The sequence below is a fragment of the Castanea sativa genome, chromosome 11 (assembly GCF_040712315.1).
Source record: "Castanea sativa cultivar Marrone di Chiusa Pesio chromosome 11, ASM4071231v1".
NCBI lineage: Eukaryota > Viridiplantae > Streptophyta > Magnoliopsida > Fagales > Fagaceae > Castanea > Castanea sativa.
The window spans coordinates 14,533,127-14,558,287 of NC_134023.1; the positions used below are offsets into that span (position 1 = coordinate 14,533,127).

The following is a 25,161-nucleotide window of genomic DNA, read 5'->3' on the forward strand; positions in this document are numbered from 1 at the left end:
GGTAGTGGGCAATGGTGGTGTGGTGGGCATGGTGGTGATTGGGTTGTTTGGTTGTTGAGAAAGGGACAGAGAAGCAGGGACAGAAATGAGAGAAAGGGGAGTAATAGATAATTTGTTTATTATTTTATTGTATAATTTATTATATTTTAATGTGTAGTATTGTAAAATAAAAGTTAGGATGTTGGTAGTATTGTAAAATGGTTTGGTATAATAGATAAAATAGATTTTGAGATTGTAGAATAGAATAGTTTGAAAATATGGAATGTGAATGCTTTAATTAGTGTCTTGCTGCCAATGCTCTAAGAAATTAAACCCTATATACTTTAAATTTTAAAAATACGTGTGGTGGGCTTTTGTGTTGTTGGGCTTTGATCTTTTCTACTGTACTGCGGCCCGTGATTCTAAGGTAGGAGAGTTGGGACTGGCTTAAGTAAAACACACCTTAAACCAGTTTATGCACAAGTTAGGCCACCCCAGTATAGACGCGCCTTAGCAGGAGTTCAAGTGTACGGCGTACCCATAATAGGAGTAACTGTTATAGACATTACAACAGGAAATACAATATGAAAGAATGACTATAACGTTTTAAAAATAATACTAACACCTAAATAAAAGGACAAAAAAAATCTAACAAGGTTACGGTAAAATAATACAACCACAAATAAACAAAGTTACAACAAGCAGTTCAGTAATAATGTAACAAGCTAATCATTCATTAATCAAAAAAAGTAAAACTCGTCGGTCAAAGAGATAAGCTTAGCTTCTCATCAAACACAAGTTCAAAAAGGGAGCTGATTCCCAATGAGAGTAACCTCAGAGAAGGTTTCTGCCATAGAGATTACGCACTTTGGAAAAAGTACCTAATTGGATTAAACTCTAACTCTTAACTTCTCAGAGAGTGGGCCTGTCAAGAGGGAGAGAAATTGGTAGCCTATTAATGCATGCCTCAATTCCTATCACTCATGCTTTTTTCTTTGATTTCTGTGTTTTTCTTTTCTTTCTTTCTCCTTGCCTTCCTTGTTCTACCTCTATTTATTTCTATGGTTGTAGATTCTCTTCACTGTTCATAGTTATTACCTTTTATACTATCTGCCATGATAGGATTTACCATTTTTACCCCCCAACCGCTTTTGGCTCGTTGCGAGTGTTCTTCCAAGACTGCCCACTGGCCTTCCAGCTACTCAACCACTACCATTACATTGTGTTGACCGCAACACGCCTCATTCCTAGACAAAAATGACTTGTCTTGTCTCTTACCTCTCTTTGTTTTCACTACTTTCATCTGGATAAGGGTTAAACCTCTCCCTCACCTACCTCTATGGCATGCATCTAGTGGTTCAAACTCATACTTACTTACTTCTTTGGGGAGAAATTCTTTTAGGTGTGATGCCATCCCAATAGGACATTTCTCCCTAAAGAAGTTTAAGAGAGAACCCTAAAATAGACTTCCTCTTTCTCTTCACCGCCAAACCACACCCTCTGATACCCTTAACCCATGACCCACCTCTCATGTGTTGGCTGGGTATAAGTAGGCGGTGTCTGGGCCCTGTGCGTATGCTTCACTTTCGTCTGAATCCATTACTTTTCTAGCCTTCACATCTTTGTTGTATTCTCCATGTTTGTCTAATTCTGCTGTAAGTTTTGGTGGGTATTTAACTCTTGCGGCGTGAAAGACATATGGGCATTTAGGCTTATGTTCTCTCCCTTCATTTCTTCTTTAGACTGGGCATTGCTTTGGTGAAAGCCCTCTTCTTTTTGCCTTACCCATGTTTTCTTCTTTCCTGTGTCCATGGGCCTCTTGGCTAGGGATCCTACCATGCCACTTCATTGTTCATGCTTACGGTCTGATGCTCATGCCGTGCCAATCCACTTTCCACATCTTTACCTTTTTTGGGTTTTATTGGCCAACATTCCTGCTCTATCGACTCATTTTCCACATCTTTTCCCCTTTTAGGCTTCATTGGCCAACGTTCCTGTTGTGCCAACCCATTTCATTCCTCGGCTCATTTACTTCTTCTTTACCTCTTTTACTCCTATGGGCTTTTTTCTAAATCCTATGGGCTTTTTGCTAAATCCTTTAGGCTTCCTCGGCCCAATTACCACATCTTTACCTCTTTTGGGCTTCATTGGCCAACATTCCTGCTGTGCCAACCCATTTTATTCCTCGGGTTTCCTTAGCCCATTTATTTCTTCTTTACTTCTTTTACTCACATGGGTTTACTACTTCATTCCTTAGGTTTACTCGGTCAATTTACTTCATCTTTACCTCTTATTATTCTTGTGGACTTGCTAACCATTATTCTTGCCATTCCGGTTTGCTGGGCTTGCTTTACTATTTTCTCTTCTCATTTTCTTCATATTGTTGGGGGCTTCTTTTGCTATCGGGCCTTTTGTCAAAAAGGGCATCAACAAAAGAAAACAACGAATCAAAATTCAAAAAAAACATAAATTTAGAGTTAGGTTCATCTTCAACAAGAACACAAACCCAGATTTAAAATATAAGAACACACCTAAATTTTCTAGCATTTTCTTGCCATTTCTTGTCAACCAAACACAAAAACACACAAAACCCAACAATTGATCTTTCTTGTCAACCAAACATAAAAAAACAAACACAAACCCAAACTCCAACAAGAATAAAAACACAAACCCTAAAAAACCCAAATGTAAACACAGCAACCAAACACAAACCCAAATCCAACCAAGTCAAGTCCCTCCCCCTTCAAATCTCTTCTCTTTGTAACATAAATCTGATCCCACCTACCACCTGAGCCAGTCAACCCCCGCGACTACCAAATACAAACCCAAAAAGTAATATTTTTCTCTTACCCACAATTTTCTTCACTAGCTCCATCCAAACTCACCCATGGAATCTCAAAGACCAAAACTCAAAGCCCCAACACAAAGACCAAAACTCAAGAATCTCAGCTACACAAATTCACCCAAATACTCAAACAAATTCGTCCAAGCCCTTTTTTTTCCACCCTCAAACAAACCCCCTTGGAACTCAACAGAGAGAAATGTCAGCTTCAACCATAGTTACCCTCAAGAATCTTAGCTACACAAATTCACCCAAATACTCAAATAGATTCGTCCAAGCCCTTTTTTTCCACCCTCAAACAAACCCCCTTGGAACTCAAAGAGAGAAATTCCAGCTTCAACCACAGTTGTCTACGCTGCACCTAAATCCACATAACCTGCACCTCAAGAAATCAGTGAGAGAGAGAGAGAGAGATCTTGGCAGCATGATACGGCTTCGATAGCGAGCTACACCTTGAGTGGCGACGCTCCTTGTAGTGGTGCTCGATTAATATAGGGAGAGAACCTAAATGGGTAAGAGGAAATAAAGAGAGTGAGAGTGATCTTTCTCTTGAAGGAAATAGAAAATGGGTGGAAGAGCTATGTGTGTTCATGGGTAGGGGTTGGTTTTAAAGGAATTTATGTGTGTTTCAGTGGGTTTGTGTTCTTGTGATTTATTTTTCTGGGTTTGTGCTGATATTAAGATCTAAATTCATGTGTATTTTGGGTTCTAATTATGTTTTTTTTAATTTATTTTTCTTCAAAATTGATAAATAAAATTTTTAGAATTAAAGGTTTTTATGGATGCTGATTTGTCTTTTTTAATTATTATTTTATGCTAAAGTGGCATTTATTAAATAACAACTAAAATTTTTATTATTATTTTAATCGCCACGTTAGAACAACCACATCAACTCGTGAAAAAGATTCTGTATATTTTACACAAAAAACCTACTTTTTCTATTTTACACCATCACTTTTACAAAACACCCGCATCAATTTATCTATTTTACAAGACTTTTCAATAAAATATTCATTCTTCATCAATTTTTTATTATTTTCCCTAATGGTCGTGCTTTTTTAATTCAAACTTATATTTTAAGTAAACTACCAACACTAGTGGCTCGGCCAATAGAGCCGCTTGTGGTGAAGGTCCGATAGCCGAACCGCCAAAATAGTGGCTCCGGCGAACGCCAACGGATTGGTCTCGCCACCCACTGTACCGTCGAATAGTGACCCACTGGTGGGTGGATTGTTAAAATAGGGACTTCGACAAATGCCGTTGATGCCCAAACTACCAAAATAGTGGCTTTGGTGACCGCCCATCAGATTGGTGTCTCCGACCATTGTACTGCCATCACCGGTAGGCCAATTGTTGTAATAGTGGCTCCGACGACCATTGCTGAATCGATGTCTCCGACCGCTGTATTGCTAGAATCGGTGACCGAACCGATGCTGCCAAATCGATGTCTCCGACCAACGGTCATTTTTTTTTTACCCAATGGTCATAATTTTTATTGTTATATCCACTAAATTCAAACGGTAAATTCAAACCTAACTTTAAACCTAATGGTAAATACAAACCTAAAGGTCATATTTTTTTAACTTTAAACCCAATGGCAAATTCAAACCTAAAGGTCATATCTTTTTTAACTTTAAACCCAATGGTAAATTCAAACCTAAAGGTCATATTTTTTAAATTCAAACTCAAGTCACATTTTTGCTCTATAAATATGACCATTTTCTCTCTAATTTCCATCCACTACTACAAAATTATCTCTTCCATTTGGTTTTTGTTCTCTCTTAATGGATTTCCATTATGACATTGATTTTATTTTTCCAAATGATGAGCCTCTATTTGACTCATCTTTTGATGATGATGAGTTGGAACTTACTCTAGCTATTGCCATAGAAGAATTAAACAATGAAGGAGTATCAACATCACGTCGTCATTCGGTTCAACCTCGCAGGTTTATCTAGCGTAATCCTTTGCAAGGTCATGACAGGCTTTTCCATGATTATTTTGCGGAAACACCAGTGTATCCTCCTAATGTATTTCGAAGGAGGTTTTGAATGAGTCATTCTCTTTTTCTATGTATCCATTCAAGAGTTGAAGCTACTGAACCATACTTTGTTCAAAAAAGAAATGCAGCTTACACACTCGGGTTGTCTTCCCTTCAAAAGATGACCGCCGCAATCAGAATGCTTGCTTATGGAGTGTCGGCTAATTTCATGGATGAATACTTGAGGATTGGAGAAACCACTGCAATAAAAAGCTTAAAAAATTTTGTTAAAGCGGTAGTTTCAATCTATTCTGAAGAGTACTTGAGGTCACCAAACAACAATGACATTGCAAGGTTGTTAGCGGTTGGCCAACACCGTGGATTTCCAGGAATGCTAGGGAGCATCAACTGCATACATTGGAAATGGAAGAATTGTCCAAGTAAGTGGAAAGGTCAATATATTGGTCATACACGTGATCCAATGATAATTTTGGAAATTGTGGCGTCATATGACCTTTGGATATGGAATGCATTTTTTGGGTTACCAGGAGCGGTCTTCTGTATTTTCTAAGCTTGCTGAAGGGCGTGCTCCTCCGGTTAATTACTCGATAAATGGTAATGACTATTCAACGGGGTACTATCTTGCAGATGGTATATATCCATCATGGGCAACATTTGTCAAAACAATTCCAGCACCACAAGACCCTAAAAGACAACATTTTGCTTCCGCACAAGAGGCGGCTAGGAAGGATGTCAAACATGCATTTGGAGTACTTCAAGTGCGATTTGTAATTGTGCGTTGGCCTGCATGTTTTTTCCACCTTGAAACGCTTAAGGACATTATGATGGCATGTATAATATTGCATAATATGATTGTTGAAGATGAGCGACATACTTACCTTGGAGCAATGACTACGATTATGATCAAATCGACGATAATGGATCCGAACCGGTATCACATAATCCCACTTGTAACCTTATGCAGTTCATTGAACGTCATAATTCCATTAGAGATAAAGGAATTCATTCTCAACTTCAATCGGATCTTGTCGAGCATCTATGGCAACTCCAAGGCCAGTTGTAGGAATTTGAAATTTACTAAATTTAATGTGAACCTTCATTGGAATTTGAAATTTACTAAGTTTAATATTACTAAGTTTCCAAAAAGGACATTGTAAATTTTGTTCTAATATTAAACTTCATTGTCATGAATTTGAAATTTACTAAGTTTTTTTTTTTTGAGATAAAAGATTGAAATTTTATTTGATAAAATTTGCAAAGAGTACATAAGAACCATGCAATTACAAAAAAGTGCCGAACCACAATTACAACCATTATAACAAATTATTTTGCAGAAAAATAACACTATACAGATACACAAAACAGTTTCTGCAGAAAAATAACACTATGCAGAAACACAAAACAATTTCTGCAGAAACAAATAATTATGCAGAAAAATAACACTATGCAGAAACACATCAGATATGCAGAAACTATCAACAAATACAACCACCTTCATACATCAGATATGTAGAAACTATCAGCAAGTACATCAGATATGCAGAAACTATCAACTGTTGAGAAAGTGCTTTTTACATTCAAATAGCATATACAAACAATAAAATCAGCGAGTACAACCACCTTCAAGAGAGACATTGCTTCACCCAAAACAGAATGACAAGAATAGGATCACAAATTAAATTGAATAATCAAGTGTTATTGTCCGTGCCCAATACAAAATTTACAACATTGCATCTGTTTCCTTACACAAGTGAAGACTACAAAAATGTATCTAACATGATTAGAGATTGAATAATCATGTTCCCTGTACAAGTAAATACTACAAAAGAGATGTCTAACATCAAATCATCTATGTCAACCATGTGCTAGTATCTTTGCACTATACAAAAAATTACTTAATTCGATATTGTCAATAATAATATCCAAATTATGATGGAAATTTAGACCTTAACCTCTCCAAGATTTCCAAACGACGTAGATGAATATATTCTTTTTGCTTAGGATCCATGATTCTTGCATCTTTCATCATAATTTCATCTTCCATTTTTTTCTTTTCTACTTCATTCTTCTCTTCCTTGATACAAATCAACTCTTCATTCTTCTCTTCATTGATACAAATCAACTCTCTTCGTTCTTCAGATGCAATGCGCATTAACTCTCTTCGTTCTTCTAATGCAATGTGCATACTTTCCTTCTCCTCCTCATGCATTCTTCTCTTTTCTTCCTTGATTTCGTCCAATTGGGAGGAAAGTATTGGGACCACGTCATCACAATTCTTTCTTTTCTTTAATTTCTCCTTTTCGGCCTTCTTGCCTATGGGTCTCTCCAAGGTTTCACCAGAGTTCATCTCATCATTATCTTCATCTAGATTTATTGAGCTTGCAAAAGTATGACAAGATTGTGTGGCTGGCTTTCTTGTGCGGACCTTCAAATTATCTCTTAGAATCAACCACTTAGCTTCATTCCTCAATATTCTCCAACAATGTTCCAATTGAAATGCATTTTTGTTATTATTTAGATAAATAGCTTTTGCATCTTCAATCTACAAAAGTAAAAAATTGAAAATAATGAGAATCATAAAACTAAAAGTGTATTGATGTACAATACATATTAGAGGTTGAGTCGAAATACCTTGTCATGCTCAGTTTTACCACTTTGATTCCAGTTCTCAATTTGGGCCAAGCATCCACAAAACTTGTTGGTCTCCTTTTGAATAACAGACCACCGACTATTTAAAGAATCCTTGCTGCGGTTAAATTTCTTGTCATTGTGGAAGGTGGGCCAAATTCTATCCCAAAATGTTGTGTATTTTTGGTTCATCAATGTCACAGCATCTAAGCTAATATTGAGCCACATCAACACTAGCTTAATGTCTTCATCTACGGTGAAGTTGATTCCCCATTGACCTCTCTTAGTAGTTGATTTTTTTGCAATGGAGGGTACAGATTGTCCCATTTCAACTTGGGGTGGAGATTGATGGACATTCACGTCTGAATGTGGAGTGGACATCAAAATACTATTGTCAAAAGACTCAAAACCTTGTTCATTGTCTTGTAAAATGTCAAGGAAGAAGGGATTTTGTGAGTCCATCACCTAACAAACACCAAAGTAATTCAGCACAGGGAAAACAGTCCTTTAGCTTTAAGATAAAACACAAAAAAGAAAACACAATCCTTCAGCTTTAAGATAAAACTCACATGGAATAAGACTCCACCAAATCAGCACAGGGAAACAGTCCAAAAACTAAGTATATAAACAAGGGTGTTGATTTAATAGCTTAGTTCCAAGTTTGCACAAGGAGGAAAAAATTATGCATGCATTTCATTTTCATTACTTGGCGTAAATGTTATTCAACAAAGTATCATTTCTTGTTAAAAACATGCAGTGCAAAAACCATTAAAAATTCAAAAAGGTACTTCAGTTCAAGAATCAAACAAGAAGTTGTAACATCCAACTTTCTAAAAATGTACATCACACGGATAATTAAGCCGTAAAATCTTTAATAATAGTGTTATAATCAAAGCCAATTACACCTTAATGAAAAATTTACAATTTAAGAGACAATCTCATATTTGCTATTATATCTACTGCATTTATTAATCAAAGCCATTAAATACGCTCAGCCAAACTTGCACAAGTATTCCGCATCCATTTAATCCTGTAAATTTGATGATTCCCACAACTTGCAACACAAACTCCTAAATTTCATATGTACTTAAAACAATAACAAAGCACCATTCAATAATTTTTACAAAAAAAATTATCTATTCACATAGCTCACAGATCAAACGGAATTATGGAAAATCTAAAACATCAACCAATTAAAAAAATTTATTCTTTTCATCCGTAGCAAAAGCTCAAGTAATTCCACAACCAAGCTCATTCAATCAGATCACGCTTTCATTTTATGTATAAGTAGTTTATAACTAAGTATATACCTATTCAATCAGTCCAAAAACAGGAGAGAAACAGGGTGTGCTCCGAAGAATCCCTAAAAAAACCCCCAAACCAGAAAAAATTTGAAACAAGAAACCCTTAAAAAAATTAGTTTAGAGAAACTCCCAAGAATCTTGCTTGAAACCAAAAGGCAAAAAAACCCTAAAATCTCAATGAGAAAAACCCATACCTTTTTAGAGAAATTTCCCCCAAAGTCTGTCAATAGAGAAAATGGGTCTGTGAATTGATCCACCCTCCTCACGGGGTTGCAAAACCCCCAAACTGATCACATTATTTCCCATGGTGATGAGAATGAGCAAAAGTAAGAAGCAGACGAAGAGAGAAGATGAAAGGAAGAGCTTAGGAATGAAACAGGGAGAGAGAGAAGCTGAGACCTGAGAGAGGCGTTGGTGTTGCTCAGTGAGAGGAGAGAGAAAAAAAAAAGCCAAAAAGGAGTTTTATACTGTACACAGAAAATATTAAAATACTGAATAAATGAGCTACAGTAACCGTGTAAATATACACGGTTACTGTAACTCATGGATAGGTTTGCACAATTTTACACATTTTTACACCCACTGATATGAGTGTTTTTTTGCTCAAAATGTGTAAAATTTGTACTTTCTTCTATTTTAGAAAACTTTAAAGGAACTGGTGTAGATGCTCTTAGCATTTAGTGTGTCAGCACTATACTCTGTTTGCCACGTAAGATATTTCCTTTAAGTGAGGAACAATAAAGACTAAAATGGAACCCTTTTTTCATTTAGGGACTAAAAGCGGTAAAATAAAAAAGGTTGGGATCAAAATAGAAACAGGGTCAAAGTGTAGGGACCAAAAGTGCATTTATGCCTTTTAAAAATTGACATCTCATTTTGTTTGTTTTGACACTATTTTCTAAAAAACGAGTCATTTTTCAAAAAGTATTTTCAATAAAACTATCTCATTTTCTTATGTTTAGTAGTAACCTTAAATGAGTTGGAAAAACAATTTCTTAACTTTCCTTATTTAGTTTGCTGTGAGAGAGAGATTGTTTTCCAAAAAAATTATTTGGAAAACAACTTATAGTAAATATGCCTTATTTTTATTAGAGTTTTCCGTTGACTAAAAATTGTTTTCCATTGACTAGTTTTTTTGTGCTACCAAATATTAGAAAATGTGGAAAACTATCTTTACAGAAGGTTTTCCAACGAAACAAACAGAGTGTAAGATAAGAAAAACGTAAGCTTAATATAGCATGACTGGATGGATGAGTGCCAATTTTTTTTTTTTTTTTGGGAAAAAACATTTTCCTCCTTCCTTTTATGTTTTGTGTACTTTGGAGTAGTTTATAAAATTATAATTCTCATTTTATATTTGAAACCAGCCAATTTTTTTTAATATTTGAAAAATGAACAAATATCCTCCATTCGTTACTTTTTTTTTTTTTTTTTTAAAATCTAATGGAATCATAAGTGATTAAAAATGAAATCTAAGAAAATGACAATGCAATTCTCAACTTTTTGTCTTCCTTGTGGTGAATGACTAATAACTTTTTGAAAAGATTTCGTTAGATTTAATTGAAAATGTAATGAATTGGGAGTATTTATTCATTTTTCTGAATATAGAAGAAGAAATTTGTTGGTTTCCTAGATAAATGAGAGAATTAAAAATTATCCCAAACATAAAGGAGAGAAAGAACATTTTACCCAAGGTTTTCTACTTTTTAAAACCATGGGTTTAATTTGTTATTTTTAAAATTATCTTTTTAGTCTTATTTTCAATTTAGCTCTCAAGTTTCTTCATTTTCGAACTTATATTTTTTATCTTTTTACTATCATTTTGGTTCTATTGTCACTCACTAAAACACCCATGTAGTTTTTTTTGCTAAACAAAACACTCATGTAGTTAATAGACTGCATTGTAGTTTAAAAATAGTTTTTTATGTATGTGAGATAATGACATAACCAAAATCAAATTAAATTGACTACACCTCACTTTCGGTTTAATGGCAGGCAGGAAAGGCAAGCAAAATTTTATTTTAATTTCTTTTTGTTCATCAATTCTATTTTTCCTTTATAAGTACAAGTATTTAATCCGGTGTATTAGTATTTTTTATTTTAAAATCTATGGTATTTTTGTCATCCAATAAGTAGGTTTTTTGGTGCCAAATAGAATTAGGGTTTTGTATTCTTATATAAACAACTCCTAGCAGTGTTTCCTCGCTTAATGCTGGATCCTAAGTTCCTATCCTTAATTTTTCTTGTTGCAAAATTTCTTGATTTGGGCTTGGAGCATACTCAGTTCCCTCAAAGGAAGTAAATTCTAAACCTATATCACTGGAAGTCTCAAGATGCTTATGAAAAAGTCTTATGAAGATTACACATGACTTGTTGAGGATTGGGGCAGCAACAACCGCAGGATCATTACTTTGGTTTCGCAGCACATTAGAGCAATCGTTTGGCATGGAATCCAAGAGTCATGAGACAGGCAAGAAACTCTAGAATGTACTCACCTTTTGATACCCTTAAGTTTTTTGAGAAATACACACACACATATATATATATATATATATAGGGGAAGGGAGATAAGATAAGGGAATTCACCTTTTGATACCCTAAGTTAGGAGAAGATATTTGGTATCAAATGATACCATGTTAGTCGTATTAAAATCTAATAAATGAAAGATACGTGCCTAAAATAACCAGTCTCAAGCAATAACCCAGACAACTCATTAATGAGTTTTATGCTAGTATGAAGTTTCTCTAGGATCAACTAGCATTCTCTAACCCCTCATGGGTTTATCCATCTGAGACCTAGAAATTATATGCTCAACAAAATTAACATTGCCTTTACCAATTCGTAATGGATCTATATGAAGATTTTACGTTCGTTCACAGTCAACTTCCTCACCGTATCACTCTTCTTCCCTCCCTCATTCACGGATTGGGGGTTGTTAATAGGGATGATGTAGTTGAGCTCTGTTCTTGCCAAATTGGTGACACCTTAGCTTGGTTGGTCCTAGTGTTGATCGTAGGGTCAAGCATGATGCCTGGTTTGATGTGAGGTACCAATGCCTAAGCCAAAATTCTTTGGGTTTAATGCCTATGTTCATGTCTAGATTTATTAGAAAAATTGCATTGAACTCACATGTGATTTTTCGTTATTGCACTCACCTTCCTTCTAGTTTGAAATAAGGCATCCGTCTTACTTAAAATGCAAACTATTTAAATTGACCTTCCATCATTGAAAAAATGCTTTAAAAAATATTGAATTTCCTATTTTACACTTCACACATTTATGCCCCTTTTAATAGGAAATTTGGGATTTTTTTGAAAAAAAAATCTTCAGGATTTTTTATAAAATATTTTTTTCAACCATTCAAGGGAGGTCAGTGCAAATAATTTATATTTTAGAGAAGGTGAATGTAATAATAGAAAATCTTAGGGAACATTAGTGCAGTTTTTCTCGAATCTATATTGGGTTCATGAACATCGGATTCCTTTTACAGTTAGGGTTTGATATAAAATATTTTTTGGGTTTGATTTATATGTTTATCCCTTTGAAGTTAAACATTTTATTATTGAATTTTGGGTGGGTTTGATTTGGATTTGTAGTAGATAGTGGGTTTTGACCAAGGGTGATATGGTTTTTTTTTTTTTTTTTTTGTGGGATGTTGTTAAGTTTGTGATATGGGGTTTTGTTTTTAATCTTGATTTTTATTTTTGATTTAAAAGATAATTTAATAATTTATTTTTTATTTTTAATGGTTGATGGAAATTCAAAGATGAAAGGACTAAATTGACAACAAATGTGAATTTTAAGGGTGAAGTTGAGCCCAAAAAGTAAACTTTAAATACAAAAATGACAATGGATTCAAACTTAAATGATGTAAGTCAGATTTTAGCCTAAATAACAAGAAATAAATCCAACACCGCATATTCATCTTAGTCTTAGTTTTAGGTTCAACATCAACAAACCACATGCCTCCTTTTTTAGGCTTTGGAGTTTGGAGCCATGTTATACAGAACACAAAGCACTATTTCTTCCCAAAGCTCTGTCCGCCCTTGAACATAAATACATAATAATGCAACAAATGACATATAAATCCGCAAAATATTTTACCATAAAGAAGGAGAAGAAAAGGATAGCCAACAGAAATAAATTATTTTTTCCTAAATACACCAAGAAATCAATTCCTCATAACAATGAACCTGTAATTCAATTTTCCAAAATTCTGAATAAAAAGCCAAGCTAAGAACATACACAAAATTTGTGCAACATGCATGTAACTTTCTAACACCAAATTTTCAGCACTAAAAACTTATTTAGCTTTCTTTACAGGTTACAGCCTTGGAATACATATCATTAAGGATGATCTAATCAGGGACTCCGGTAATGCAATCCAGGCTCTACTTGTCAAACTCCCATATGACACCTCCATCCTCTGCAATAGAAGAGCAAAGGTACATTGCCATTAAGCACCATCCCGGAGCACAAAACTATGATAAGATAATCATAAAGACTTTCAACAATATATATATTGGTCACATCAGCACAACAGTGATTAGATATCTGTAATATTTCCAAAAATGTCCTATGTTATGTTTAAGAAACAAAAAACTGTAACAGTTTCACAACCACGACCACGAGAGGGAATAGTTTCCACTGTTTTTTGAAGAAAGCTACTGTCCAAATTGTATGTCAGCTACACATGCCCGTCAATTTAGTATTAGGCATTATGAATGTTGCAGATCATCATCATCATCATTCTAATAGTTGGAATCTGTGTCTCATTATTTGTTACAATTCAAAAGAATAGACCGTATTCTTTTATCAAAACAATGTGACAGGATCACACTTTCTGGCATTTTCTTCTTTTTTTCCCTACTTCCTTTACTTCTCAATATTTTAAGCTGAGAGTTATGAGCTACCAAGTGCAGCAATACCATTTTACAAGTCTTCAGTAGATGAGTGTCTACTGCTAGAAATGCAGAAAATAAGTTGTTATGACCTGAAAGTAAATGCGAACAGAACTGGAAGACAAGATGGGTTCAATCAAACATTAAAATGCAGGAAATAAGAATATAAAGTCGAGACCATACCTTTAACTTTCTTTTTTATCCAGATCTCCAGCAGCATCCCAGCACCAATTCCACCAGCAATACATGACCCATAGAAGGCAATGGCAGATGGTAGGGATCTTCGAGGAAGGAAGTAGAACTCTGGAATCTGTCTAATCCTTTTTGGGAGCCGCTTCTTTATAACAGGCTTAGCACCAGGGTCCTTCTGCATGTCACCACCAACAGCTTTCCAGTCAACCCCCTTGAATGGGTCTTTTGTCTCCTCGGTTCCCATAACTAGTTTCCTTTACCACTAGTCTGCAAAACCAAAGCCATAAAGTGTATATTAAGTCAAGAAACTGGGACGAGTCAGAAACTCAATAGAAAGAACCAGATATTATGACGGTGACAAAGTAACACACAAATGGCTAGGTGCTAGGTAGCACAAATGGCTAGATTGTATATGTTGAGTAATTTATAATCAAATTTACTTTTTTTTTTAAAAATTGAAGAATGAAAATATAATTTGATTTTCTTTTTTCCTTTTTACCATAAGAAGCTACCCCATAAAATTAATCTCCCAAAAACTTGAATCACAATAAAAACATAACATGCCAACCCTCAAAATCAGTCAAGCCAAATTAATACAGAATAAACACTTGCTCATGGAATGCAAAAGATAGACTGCCGATTTGAAATGTACAAAGGCTCGTGCTTGAAAACAGAGAGACACCCCTCAAGAATAGAGGATAAGAAGGAGAAAAGGAGAGGAAAAAAGAGAAGGGGTTGAGGGGGAGGAATAAACATCTGATAAAAAACATTGTTCAGATAAAACTGCCATTAATTTTGCTGACTTAAGATGTGGAAGACAAAACCAATTTTGCTAATAGACATAACATTTCATCACTAATTACCCTAAACTGATTTAGATAAGCAGACAAACAAAAATATCAAAAACCACATAGCAATTGATTGGAGGCTTTGTAATTAGATATCCCAGTTAGGACACCTCCAGTCCAATACATACCACCGTGGCCCCGTTTAGGGGCTGTTTTAAAGATTTGTCTTCCATATGTGTACAAAAATAATTTTCTATAAACTTTAAAGTTATTTAATGGGATGGGACTAGGGAGTGACTGTTTGTCGATATACTATACTGCCACTACACTGAAAAAGGCAAGCTTGGCGTGAGGTCTTTGTGCAATTATATTTGGCTTTTGAAAGATTGTAGGCTAATGGCCCCAAGATACCAAAAGGAAACTTAACATGAAGAAACAGTTTGACAGAATTGATGCAGGGAGTACAACCCAAATTATTTCATATACTTTTCCACATTTCATTATTGGAATTTGAAAAATGAAATTTGAACAAGATTTCTATTTTCAATTTGGAATTTTGGCTTTAATGTTGTTCAAGACTTGATGAGATGATTTTAAGGGATGTAATTGTGGCTTAATGAAATCATTGAAGCCTTTTAAAAAGAGGCTCTAGGAATGGTTTGAGGCAGTACAATTTGAATAAAGTTTTATAAGAGATGTTTCTATAAGCTTGGTGGCGATTTCAAGCACTCTTAGGTGGTGATGCCTAGGGTTTTAGACAAATTCTAGGTGGTTAAACCTAAGGTTATGTTTGGTAACAGTTTTTGTTTTCTATTTTCAAAAACTTGTTTTTGGGAAAATAAAGAAAAATAATTTTCTTGTATTTTTGAAATTAAAAACATGTTTGGTTAGTTGAAATTTAAAAATAGTTTTTTGAAGAAAAAAAAAAGAAAATACTAAAATATATTGTTACTAGGATTTGAACTCTAATGCTAACTCATTAAATGAGACAGATTTATTAAATCAAATGCATATTTTCATTGACCTTTAAAAGCTAGAAACTAAAAACAGTTTTTTGCATGTTTTCAGTTTCTTTTACAAATTGAGTTTTGAGAATAGTTTTTATTTTCTGTCCATTTTGGGTTGCCAAACAAGTTTTTTTAGTCTCAAAAATAGAAAATTGTTTTTGAAAACAGAAAATAAGGGGAAAAAAACAGTTACAAAATAGACCCTAAAATTTTTCTTCTTGTTCTTTCTTCCCATATTTTTTCTATTCTCTACCTATTCGGTCCTGCGACAACTTTGAATCAGAGCATACTCCAATCCCTTATTGCTGCTGCTGCTGCCTCCGACCAAACACTAAAAGCCACTACCAAGCTTATAACCACTCCTCAAGCAAGACTCTAAGCCACAAAGCTCCTTCACAAAACCCATCCCAGGCAAGGCTTTGAACCCACATCAACCCTAACCAAGCTGAAATCAATCACAATGCCACCATGCAAGGCATAGCAATACCCAATCACCATCACAATCCAACAAACAACAGTCCATGCCGTACCCAATTGGGCTCCCCCCAACTGAGCCTATGACTCTGCCCACACCCAAGCCACCACCGCCATTATAAGTTCTTGCAAATGCAAAACCAAACCATGCACGAACTCCACTAAATTTAGAAATTGTTTAAATAGCCTGATGTTTTCAACTCATAAAGCTAAAAAGTAAGGCTTGATTGGATATGCTCTAAAAAAAAAATGTTTTTCAGAATGAGGAAAAAAGAAACTTTATTTATTTATTAATAAATGCATTTGGAAAGCTGTAATTAAAAATTAAATAAAGTTTCAGGAAACAAAGAACAAAAAATGTGTTTGGATTGATAGCTAAAAACAATGTTGAAAACAAGAAAGCTGTTAGATTAGATGTTAATTCTTGCTTTTTATTATCTTCCAATACAGAACTTGTGCTCAATTGAAAAAACTAATACCATCTCCAAACCTTGGGTCCATTGAGATATTACTAAGAACATTATAACCAATTAAAATATAGAACGAATATTACCCAAGGCATAACCTTTTTTAGCAAATATGTTCAACTCTTTTTTCTTTTTCTTTTTGGGATAAGTAGCATATATCGGGTCCATTGAGATATTACTAAGAAGTAAGAACATTATAACCAATTAAACTATAGTACGAATATTACCCTAAGGCAATATACCTTTTTTCTGCAAATATGTTCAACTCTTTTTTTTTTGGGGGATAAGTAGCATATATGTTCAACCATTAAAATGACAAAATTCATACAATTAAAAGTTCCTTCGTGGTACAGATCCTTATAGGCTGATTTGATTCAATAACGTTTAAGAATTAATAATACTTAACTGTTTAACAATACCAATTTATTTTAGAAGATCCAAGTACTTTTATTTTAGTCAAAATGTTCTATAATCAAGTATGCTGCAAGAATTTTGTATGTAACTTCTTTCCTACGACTTAACATTGTGCATTCATAAATTGAAAAATAGTTTGATAGTTCATTTTGATGGGTAATTTTATACATGCACCCAATGGGTTTTGAATTTACGACCTTACTACCCTTTATTGTGGGAAAGGGGGGGGGGGGTGCCTTTTGAACTAAAGCACATCAAAAAAATAGTTAGATAATTATAGCCAAAGAGAGCGAGATACAGAATAGTTCATTCAATATTGTCTAACCCAGCACACAACTTCATCCAACATCAATCTTAGTTATGACTCAAATTCCAAAAACTGTATAAAATTGATGCCTACATAAAAAGTGGACTATCAATAATTGATATTTAAAGCTAAAAATAGCAATGTCACCCTAGCTCTAGTAACTCCCAGAAAAACTACTAACTAAAAAGCCAAACTATTGCTTTTCAAGTCCATGTACTAGCATAGACACAAAAGACATTGCATTAATCTATTAGACCTAAACTAAAAGCAGATTACATTCTTTTTTATATACCCTAGAGCTCCAAAAGATCATGAGATAGCTCATTGTTTCACCTAAGATTGTTTAAGAACTCAAAGACAGAACATTTATGTGAATCCCAGTAAAGTCTAGACCTGGCACAAGTGGGAGCTTTGTACACCGATTACGACCTTTTTAAAAGTCTAATCTCATCCCCTTGCTTCAAGTCCCTCAATGACAATATCTGGTGACACATCCCAAGGAAAATATAACTCTTATACCGGTGCCTGGACTTCATATCTTCATGCTCTCTAGCAGAATCAGCTCGCAAGAATGGCTAAACATGGTCCTCAACTAAATTCATTACCAAAAGCCGGCTCAAATTGCACCCAATTCAAGCAAATAGAAAATTAGAAATTGTAAAAGAACCATATTTTATTTTCCCAAATTTTCTAAGTTAAAAGACAAGATTTTTAATCATTTGAAACCTAAGAAAATGTGTAATTTCCTACATATCTGGAAACTCAAAACATAAACCCAAGTCCCATCCATTTACTTTTCATCTAGTACTTTCTAGGAAACCCAACACTAAAAAGAGCTAACTTCATTTACCTACCTCAAAATATAAATTTTCTAAAGAAAACCAAAGGGAATTCCAGTAGAGCATTTCATCAAACACTTTACGTGCATTCACACAATACATGTGAATCACATAAAGACGGAACCATATCTGAATTCAAAATAAACCCAGTTGGCTCCTTCACGGCTCTTCCAAAAAACAAACAGCACAATCACATACATATTCACGCAAACTATAAATGTATAGTGTGGAGAAAGAGCATCAGAGAAATATCATATCAGTATTAGATTTTGAAAGAGAGAATAAATACTTGAAATTGGGGTAGATTGGGATGATGGAGTTTGGAGAGGCCGGCGCCGGCGGCGTGGTCGGTGGGTCAGTGGCCGGTGGTGGTTGATGCTTGCTTGATTCTCTCTCTATCTCTGTCTCTTTTTTTTTCTTTTTTTCAATTTGGAATTAGGTTAAACGGCTTATTTTTCCTTGTTGGGCTGGGCCTAGGCTGATATGGGGGCCCAAAGGGCCCAAGTATGAATTTAATACCCAATTGACCTACTTTTTTGGGTCGGGCCGGGCCGGGCAATTTCGGTCCGTCCCTGCACGTGAGAGAAGTTTGGGTTTTGGGGTTTTCTCGCGATAGTTCAAAGTCTGAAATAGAGGAAAATTAAAAGAAGAAAAAGAAATATAAAAGAGTGTTAACGCCAAATTAACAATCCAAACCTCAAGATTGTGGCACACAATCCCAAATCTTAAACTTTGTCTGTTTTTTTATTTCAACAATTGTTGACATTTGAACAATTAGTATCGATTGTCATCGTACACTATAAGGTTGGAGTACTTTGAGTTAGCTTTGCAGCCTAACTTGAATCATCATAATCCAATATATGAGCTAAAAGCTATGCCTAATATGCTATATGATGTGGACAAAAAAAAATTAATTCCGAATTTTGACATTTTTTAAAAATCTTTTTCCTCCAATTGACTTATTTCCTTAATTGATTAGGCTTCTCCACATCTTGTAAGTCTTTGAGTTTGAGTTGGGTTCAACCTACTTCAATTAGAGTCCATCCTTATCCCTTAGATAAAACCCATTGGCATGTAAAGTCTTTACCTATAAAACAAAGAAAATACATAATTAGTTGCGAAATAATATAAAAGTAAGGCTAAATATATAAATATAGGAGTACTTTATTTTATATATTTCATGCACATCAATTATTGAACATGGGAAAATGTCAAAATGGAGAAGTGGAAAGTGAAAATCAACTTGAAAGAAGGAGAATAAGAAGAAGCACAGGGAAGTCATCAAATTTGCTCAAAGTACTTTCTTTATCTTCTCTTTTCCTCTCTTTAGGTAGATATGCTTTCCCCCCTCCTCATTTTTTAAATTTGATAGTGTTATTTTTGTATTTTTTTTTTTTAATAAGTTTTGGGGTTATGATTGACTAAGTCTAGTGTTAATTGGATTGTTGTGAGATCGGATTTTGGTATTGTGGATTTTGTGTTCCTTTATAGCCTCTCTTAAATAGTATCTCTTGTATCTTGAGTTTTAGCGTTTACTCTCATATAGTGTCATTTATAGTCTCTCTTAAACAATCTCTTTTATCTATATAAACATGAAAAATTAACCACTACACCCAATGAGCATGATGTTCACAATGTTTAAAACATTATAAAAATCAACAACATTCATGTTTTATTTTTTTTTTAAGGAAACCAACAATGCTATTGCTGATTTAAAAATGAGGGAAAAGACAATGCATGATATTATCGATGCAAAACAGCTATATCAACCGAAAGTACATGGGAAACTTGTGGCGTAAAATCATCCATCCATACAATATAATCTGAAAAATTGACTGCCAATTTAGCTAGACTATGAGCAACTTTATTGATGTCTCTCTTAGTGTGAGAGTAAAGCAATTTAGAATAACAATTAGAAAAAATCTTTGCATCTTGGATCAGTACATCAAAGGAGGCTAGACTCCTTGTCTTCGTAGCCAAAGCTTTCATAGTAACATTAGAATCTCCTTCCATAATAACTCGGTCTAAACCAATCTCCAAACCAAGTTTAAGTGTTTGGGCTACTGCTAGAGCTTCAATATCCATAGCTTTGTATGATTAAGGGACCTGTTGTGCTAGAGATGCAATAAGCAAACCATTAGAGTTGCGTACAACCACTCCAATACCAAACCTGTTCACATTGGCAAAGGTGGCACCATCAAAATTAACTTTTGGCGAGTTAGGTGGGGGAGGGCACCAGTGGACAAGGGACTAGGGAGGCTGAGGTAATGGGTGGGCAACACTACTCTATGTTCTTTATATCAATCCCTAGCCACATGTGCAATTCAATCAATACTGTAGCTTGGAAGGTGTAAACGAGACTGATTTCTCTGATTTTAGATCAACCACACTATAATGGCAAATAATTCTGGGTTTTTATTATACTGCATACCCAAGAGATAAGGGCTCTAAAATCCAAAAATTGGGTTCAGTGTCAAAAGTCCCAAAATTCAGAGGCATCCCACATGGTGTCAAGCTCTTGACAAGTTCGTAGAGCATGCAAAGGAGACTTCAGTGCAGCTAAGCAGCAATTGCAGTGGAGATTTTTTTTAACTGTTTGACAAACCAATTTCTGTTTCGTGGGTAAAAAGTTTCTACAGGCTCACCAAATTAAATTTTTGACTTTATCTGGAGAGTTTAAAGACCAGATACCATTCCAAACTTCTCCATCTTAATTGAGAGCTTCATCCATTTGATCCCAATATGTCACTTCTTTCAAGAACCTACATCTCAATTTACAAGAGTAGTTTCCATCTTGCGAGTAGGACCAAAATAGATAATCAACTGAAGTTATGGTTGCAAGAGAGATTTTCTTTATGATCTCCACTTCCTAAGGTAAAAAAATTCCATCAATCATATCCACATCCCATTGTCGAGTAGAAGCATCGATGAGGCAGTCCATTATTGCTTCCTCCATAGTCTCCAAGACTAGTGAGATTACTTGAGTAAGATGTATAATAGGTAAACAATGGTCTCACCATATTTTTACTTATTTCCCATCCCTTGTACGCCAGCACGAACCCCTATGTATAACATTTCTGCCTTTTAAGATGCTCTTCCATACGTATAAACCTGAAGCTGATTCTTTTGTCTCTATAATAGAGCAAGGGGAAAGAAACTAGCTTTGAATGCACAATAGAAGAGGTAGTCAATGTTATATAATAGCCTCTAAGTTTATTTTGCTAAGAGTGAGTCATTGAAGAGGGTCAAATCTCTAAAGCTCATGTCACCTACCATCTTGGACTTTGTCAACTAATCCCAACAAAACTAGTGAATTTTCCTCTTGTCACTACGTTGTCTCCACCAAAACTTTTTTATTAGAACCTCAATTTCCTAGCATAGTCCTAGGGGTTTGACACACCCCATAGCATATGTTAGGATTGCTTGGATGATTGATTTGATTAGAACCTTTCACCTTGCTTAAGATAACAGTTTACTTTCTCAACCTTGCAATTTCCTCCAAACTCTTTTCTTGATATTGTTGAAGCTTGCTTTTTTATGATTTTTAAAAATTTTATGATTTTTTTACCCTTAAAAAAATTTGTGACCACCCTAAAATTTTTTAGGCCCAATGTAATTAAACTTTGGACAAACTTTGGTAACAAACTTAGTTGTAAATTAAGGCTACAACTCCACTCAACCACTATTAAATTAATTTTTTTTTCTTACATTCTTCTTGCTTAAAAAATTTCAAAAAAATCAAAGATCAATAGATATATCATCAATGAAATGTTTAAATTTTAAGTTTTGTAATAAAAAATTATACATCAAAAAAATAAGTTTATGGATCAAATAGTAAATAATATCTAATTAATATGAAATTTGACATATATTTTAAAAACATACAGTTCAAAAGTTAAATTTTAAAAATATGTAATCATGCTAATTTGTTTAGTGAAAGTTGTAGCCTAAGGATAAAACTAAGTTTGTAGCCAAACTTTGTTCTTAAAGGAATTTTGGTTCCCTTAACAATATATTTGGCCCTTTCAAACAAAAAGAAAAACCCAAGAAAAATTTTATTTAACAAAATTTTTGAAAGAGATGTAGCTTGTAGTATTGATAATGTGATTATTATACAAAAAATTCAAAATTAAAAAACTTATAAAAGGAAATTGTAAAACTTTATGTATTTGTGTGTGTTTTTATTTTTATTTTTTTTGGTCATCAATATATGAAGTTCTATTCTTATTAGATTCGTACAATGACCACCTTGGAAACAATTTCTAGAGTCGCAAAATGTGCATAGTTATCAAATTTCATATTCAAACATAAAATAAGAAATTAAAAAAATTATATTATGTTAAACTTTTTTATGCAATGCACAGTTTATCGACTAGTTATTTAATATAACCCATTCACAATAACACTTATTTAATTAATGTGTAATCCATTACATAATTCATTTTGTTAAGGACATATTTTATGTAGTTGGCTAATCTTTTGACAAAACGTACTTTACTTGTATTTGGGTAGATTTAGGATGTGTTTAATACTTCAAAGAACATGTTGTTCAAGTCTAGTATTAAAGCCATGAAGATTGGACCAAGAAACAAGTCAAGAACAGGTGTTTACTAAAGTTGGACAGATAGCTCGACACCTGCAGACAGCTGCTTGACAGATAGCTATCTATCGAGGTTTAATGAGGCTTGATACCTGCTATCTATCGAGGTTACGGATCATAATTTTCAAATCTAATTTTTGGGCCATGTTTTTGTATTTGTGTAGGGTTTCTTTTCTCACGACCCTAAACATATATAAGACTTATTTTAGAGGCCGTCACATAAGAGAATACAAGGAGAACACATGCAAAAGGTGACTGAAGTCTTATTCTCTCTAAAAGAAGCTACTGCGTCTTTTGCGCCTTAAGGTTTTGTAACCAAGTGCTTCTTGATCTTCATTGTTGATGAAATGAAGAACTTTGCAACCAACATTATTCTGGACAGATAGCTCGACACCTGCAGACAGCTGCTTGACAGATAGCTGTCTATCGAGGTTTAATGAGGCTTGATACCTGCTATCTATCGAGGTTACGGATCATAATTTTCAAATCTAATTTTTGGGCCATGTTTTTGTATTTGTGTAGGGTTTCTTTTCTCACGACCCTAAACATATATAAGACTTATTTTAGAGGCCGTCACATAAGAGAATACAAGGAGAACACATGCAAAAGGTGACTGAAGTCTTATTCTCTCTAAAAGAAGCTACTGCGTCTTTTGCGCCTTAAGGTTTTGTAACCAAGTGCTTCTTGATCTTCATTGTTGATGAAGTGAAGAACTTTGCAACCAACATTATTCTTTCTCAAGTTGGTGAGTGAGTCACGTATTGGGATCCGTGCATTAAAGGGTGGCGTTCATATATTGAAGAGTTCAGAGGTTCTGAAGCGGTAGAAGGTTTCTGCTGTAAGTTCATCTACGGGGATCGTAGAATCTAGGGACAAAGGTTTTGTACCAGATCTGAAACTTCTCTTTACTATAGTGAATTGTTTTTCGGGAAGGTTTCCCCCCATGTTTTTAACTGTGAAACTAGTTGGTTTTATTGATTTTCCTGGGTCATCATATTTTGTCTTATTTACTTTTCCGCTGCACTTATATTTGACATGATTTTGATATTTGTTTGTTTTAACAAGTTTATTCATAATAAATCTAATTAACAACTTGGGTTAAAAACTTGTTAATTCTATCAATCGGGGTCTAAATTTCCCAACACATTTATGGAACATAATTAATTCCAAAATTTGACAAAAAATATGTTAAGATATTCCCTATCTTATCCAAAGTGCATTCATTGAACATGTATACAATCACATTTAGATTGAATACATTTTTAATGAAGTGATATAAAACTTTTTGTTTTTTAATAAAAAACTTCAAGTATTTGATTAGACAACATATCAAAGTTTATTTTGATTTGAGAATTGAAAGTAATGTACTATTTTGCTTTTTCTAGACGTAACTTTTTTGCTTTTTCTAGACGTAACTTCAAGTACTAAATTCCACAATCTATAATTTGTGGACAAAATTAAACGGGGATATACAATTAAGAGATCAAAATTGAAAATTTTTTTTTTTTAAATCTATACATATTCAAAAGATGATATTTTCTATATAGGTTAATTTACAATTTACTCATATGTAGTTTCATCGAAATTTAAGTTGTTTATATGTTGTTTGAAATTCGACACTTTACCTACTTTGATTGAAATTTAAGTGGCTTACTTGTGGTCTGAAATCCCATGATACAAGTATTCTGGTGGATTAAAAAAAAAAATTATTTGATCTTGTATTTTTATGTGTTTTTGGAGAAGAAAGACATAAAAGTGAAGCAAAATTACATTTTAACCATGTTTTTAACAGGAGGAGGTTATAGAACTTTAATTGAGCTAACTTTAGGTGGGTAAAGTGTCAAATTTCAAACCACATGTAAATAACTTAAATTTTGATCAAACCACGTGTGAGTAAGTTGTAATTTGTCATTATATGTGTGTGTGTAGTTTTGTTACTTTGACCGAAATTTAAGTGGTCTACCTGTGGTTTGAAATCACATGATGCAAGTTTCCTACTAGATTCTTTTTTATCTTATCTGATCTTATATTTTTATATATTTTTTTGTGTTTTTGGAGGAGATAGATGTAAAAGTAAATCAAAATTACATATTTAGCTATGTTTTTAACAAAAGTAGATTACGAAACTCTAACTGAGTTAAACTCAAGTAGGTAAAATGTCAAATTTCAAACCACCTCAGGTGGATAAAGTGTCAAATTTCAAATCGCATGTACACAACTTAAATTTCTGCCAAACCTTGTAATTTGTCATTACATATATATATATATGAAAGCTCGGATTTGTGCTAAAACACAAGAGCTTGTTTAGACCCAAATTTTAAAATTACGGCTAGATTGCTTTTACTCTAATTTATCTAAGTGCGAAACAAGAGTAAATGAAGTACAATCACTGGATCTATTCTAGTGCATACATATG

General features: G+C 34.0%; 1 protein-coding gene across 1 annotated transcript; it reads right to left on the reverse strand.

Annotated features, from left to right (window-relative positions):
* Positions 1–12,883: 12,883 nt before the first annotated feature.
* On the reverse strand, positions 12,884–18,630 carry LOC142614737 (uncharacterized). The gene is made up of 3 exons (XM_075787290.1): positions 18,435–18,630; positions 13,841–14,116; positions 12,884–13,182 (listed from the first exon to the last, which is right to left on the reverse strand). The coding sequence occupies exons 2-3, from the start codon at positions 14,091–14,093 to the stop codon at positions 13,148–13,150; spliced, it is 288 nt and encodes a 95-aa protein (XP_075643405.1). The 5' UTR covers positions 14,094–14,116; positions 18,435–18,630; the 3' UTR covers positions 12,884–13,147.
* Between the last annotated feature and the right edge of the window lie 6,531 nt (positions 18,631–25,161).

Excerpts from the sequence above, each read along its gene's own strand:
- LOC142614737 (XM_075787290.1), bottom strand. The coding sequence starts at position 14,093 with ATGGGAACCGAGGAGACAAAAGACCCATTCAAGGGGGTTGACTGGAAA. Across the intron at positions 13,183-13,840 it reads GATAAAAAAGAAAGTTAAAG|AGGATGGAGGTGTCATATGG; the intron begins GTATGGTCTCGA and ends CTTCTATTGCAG.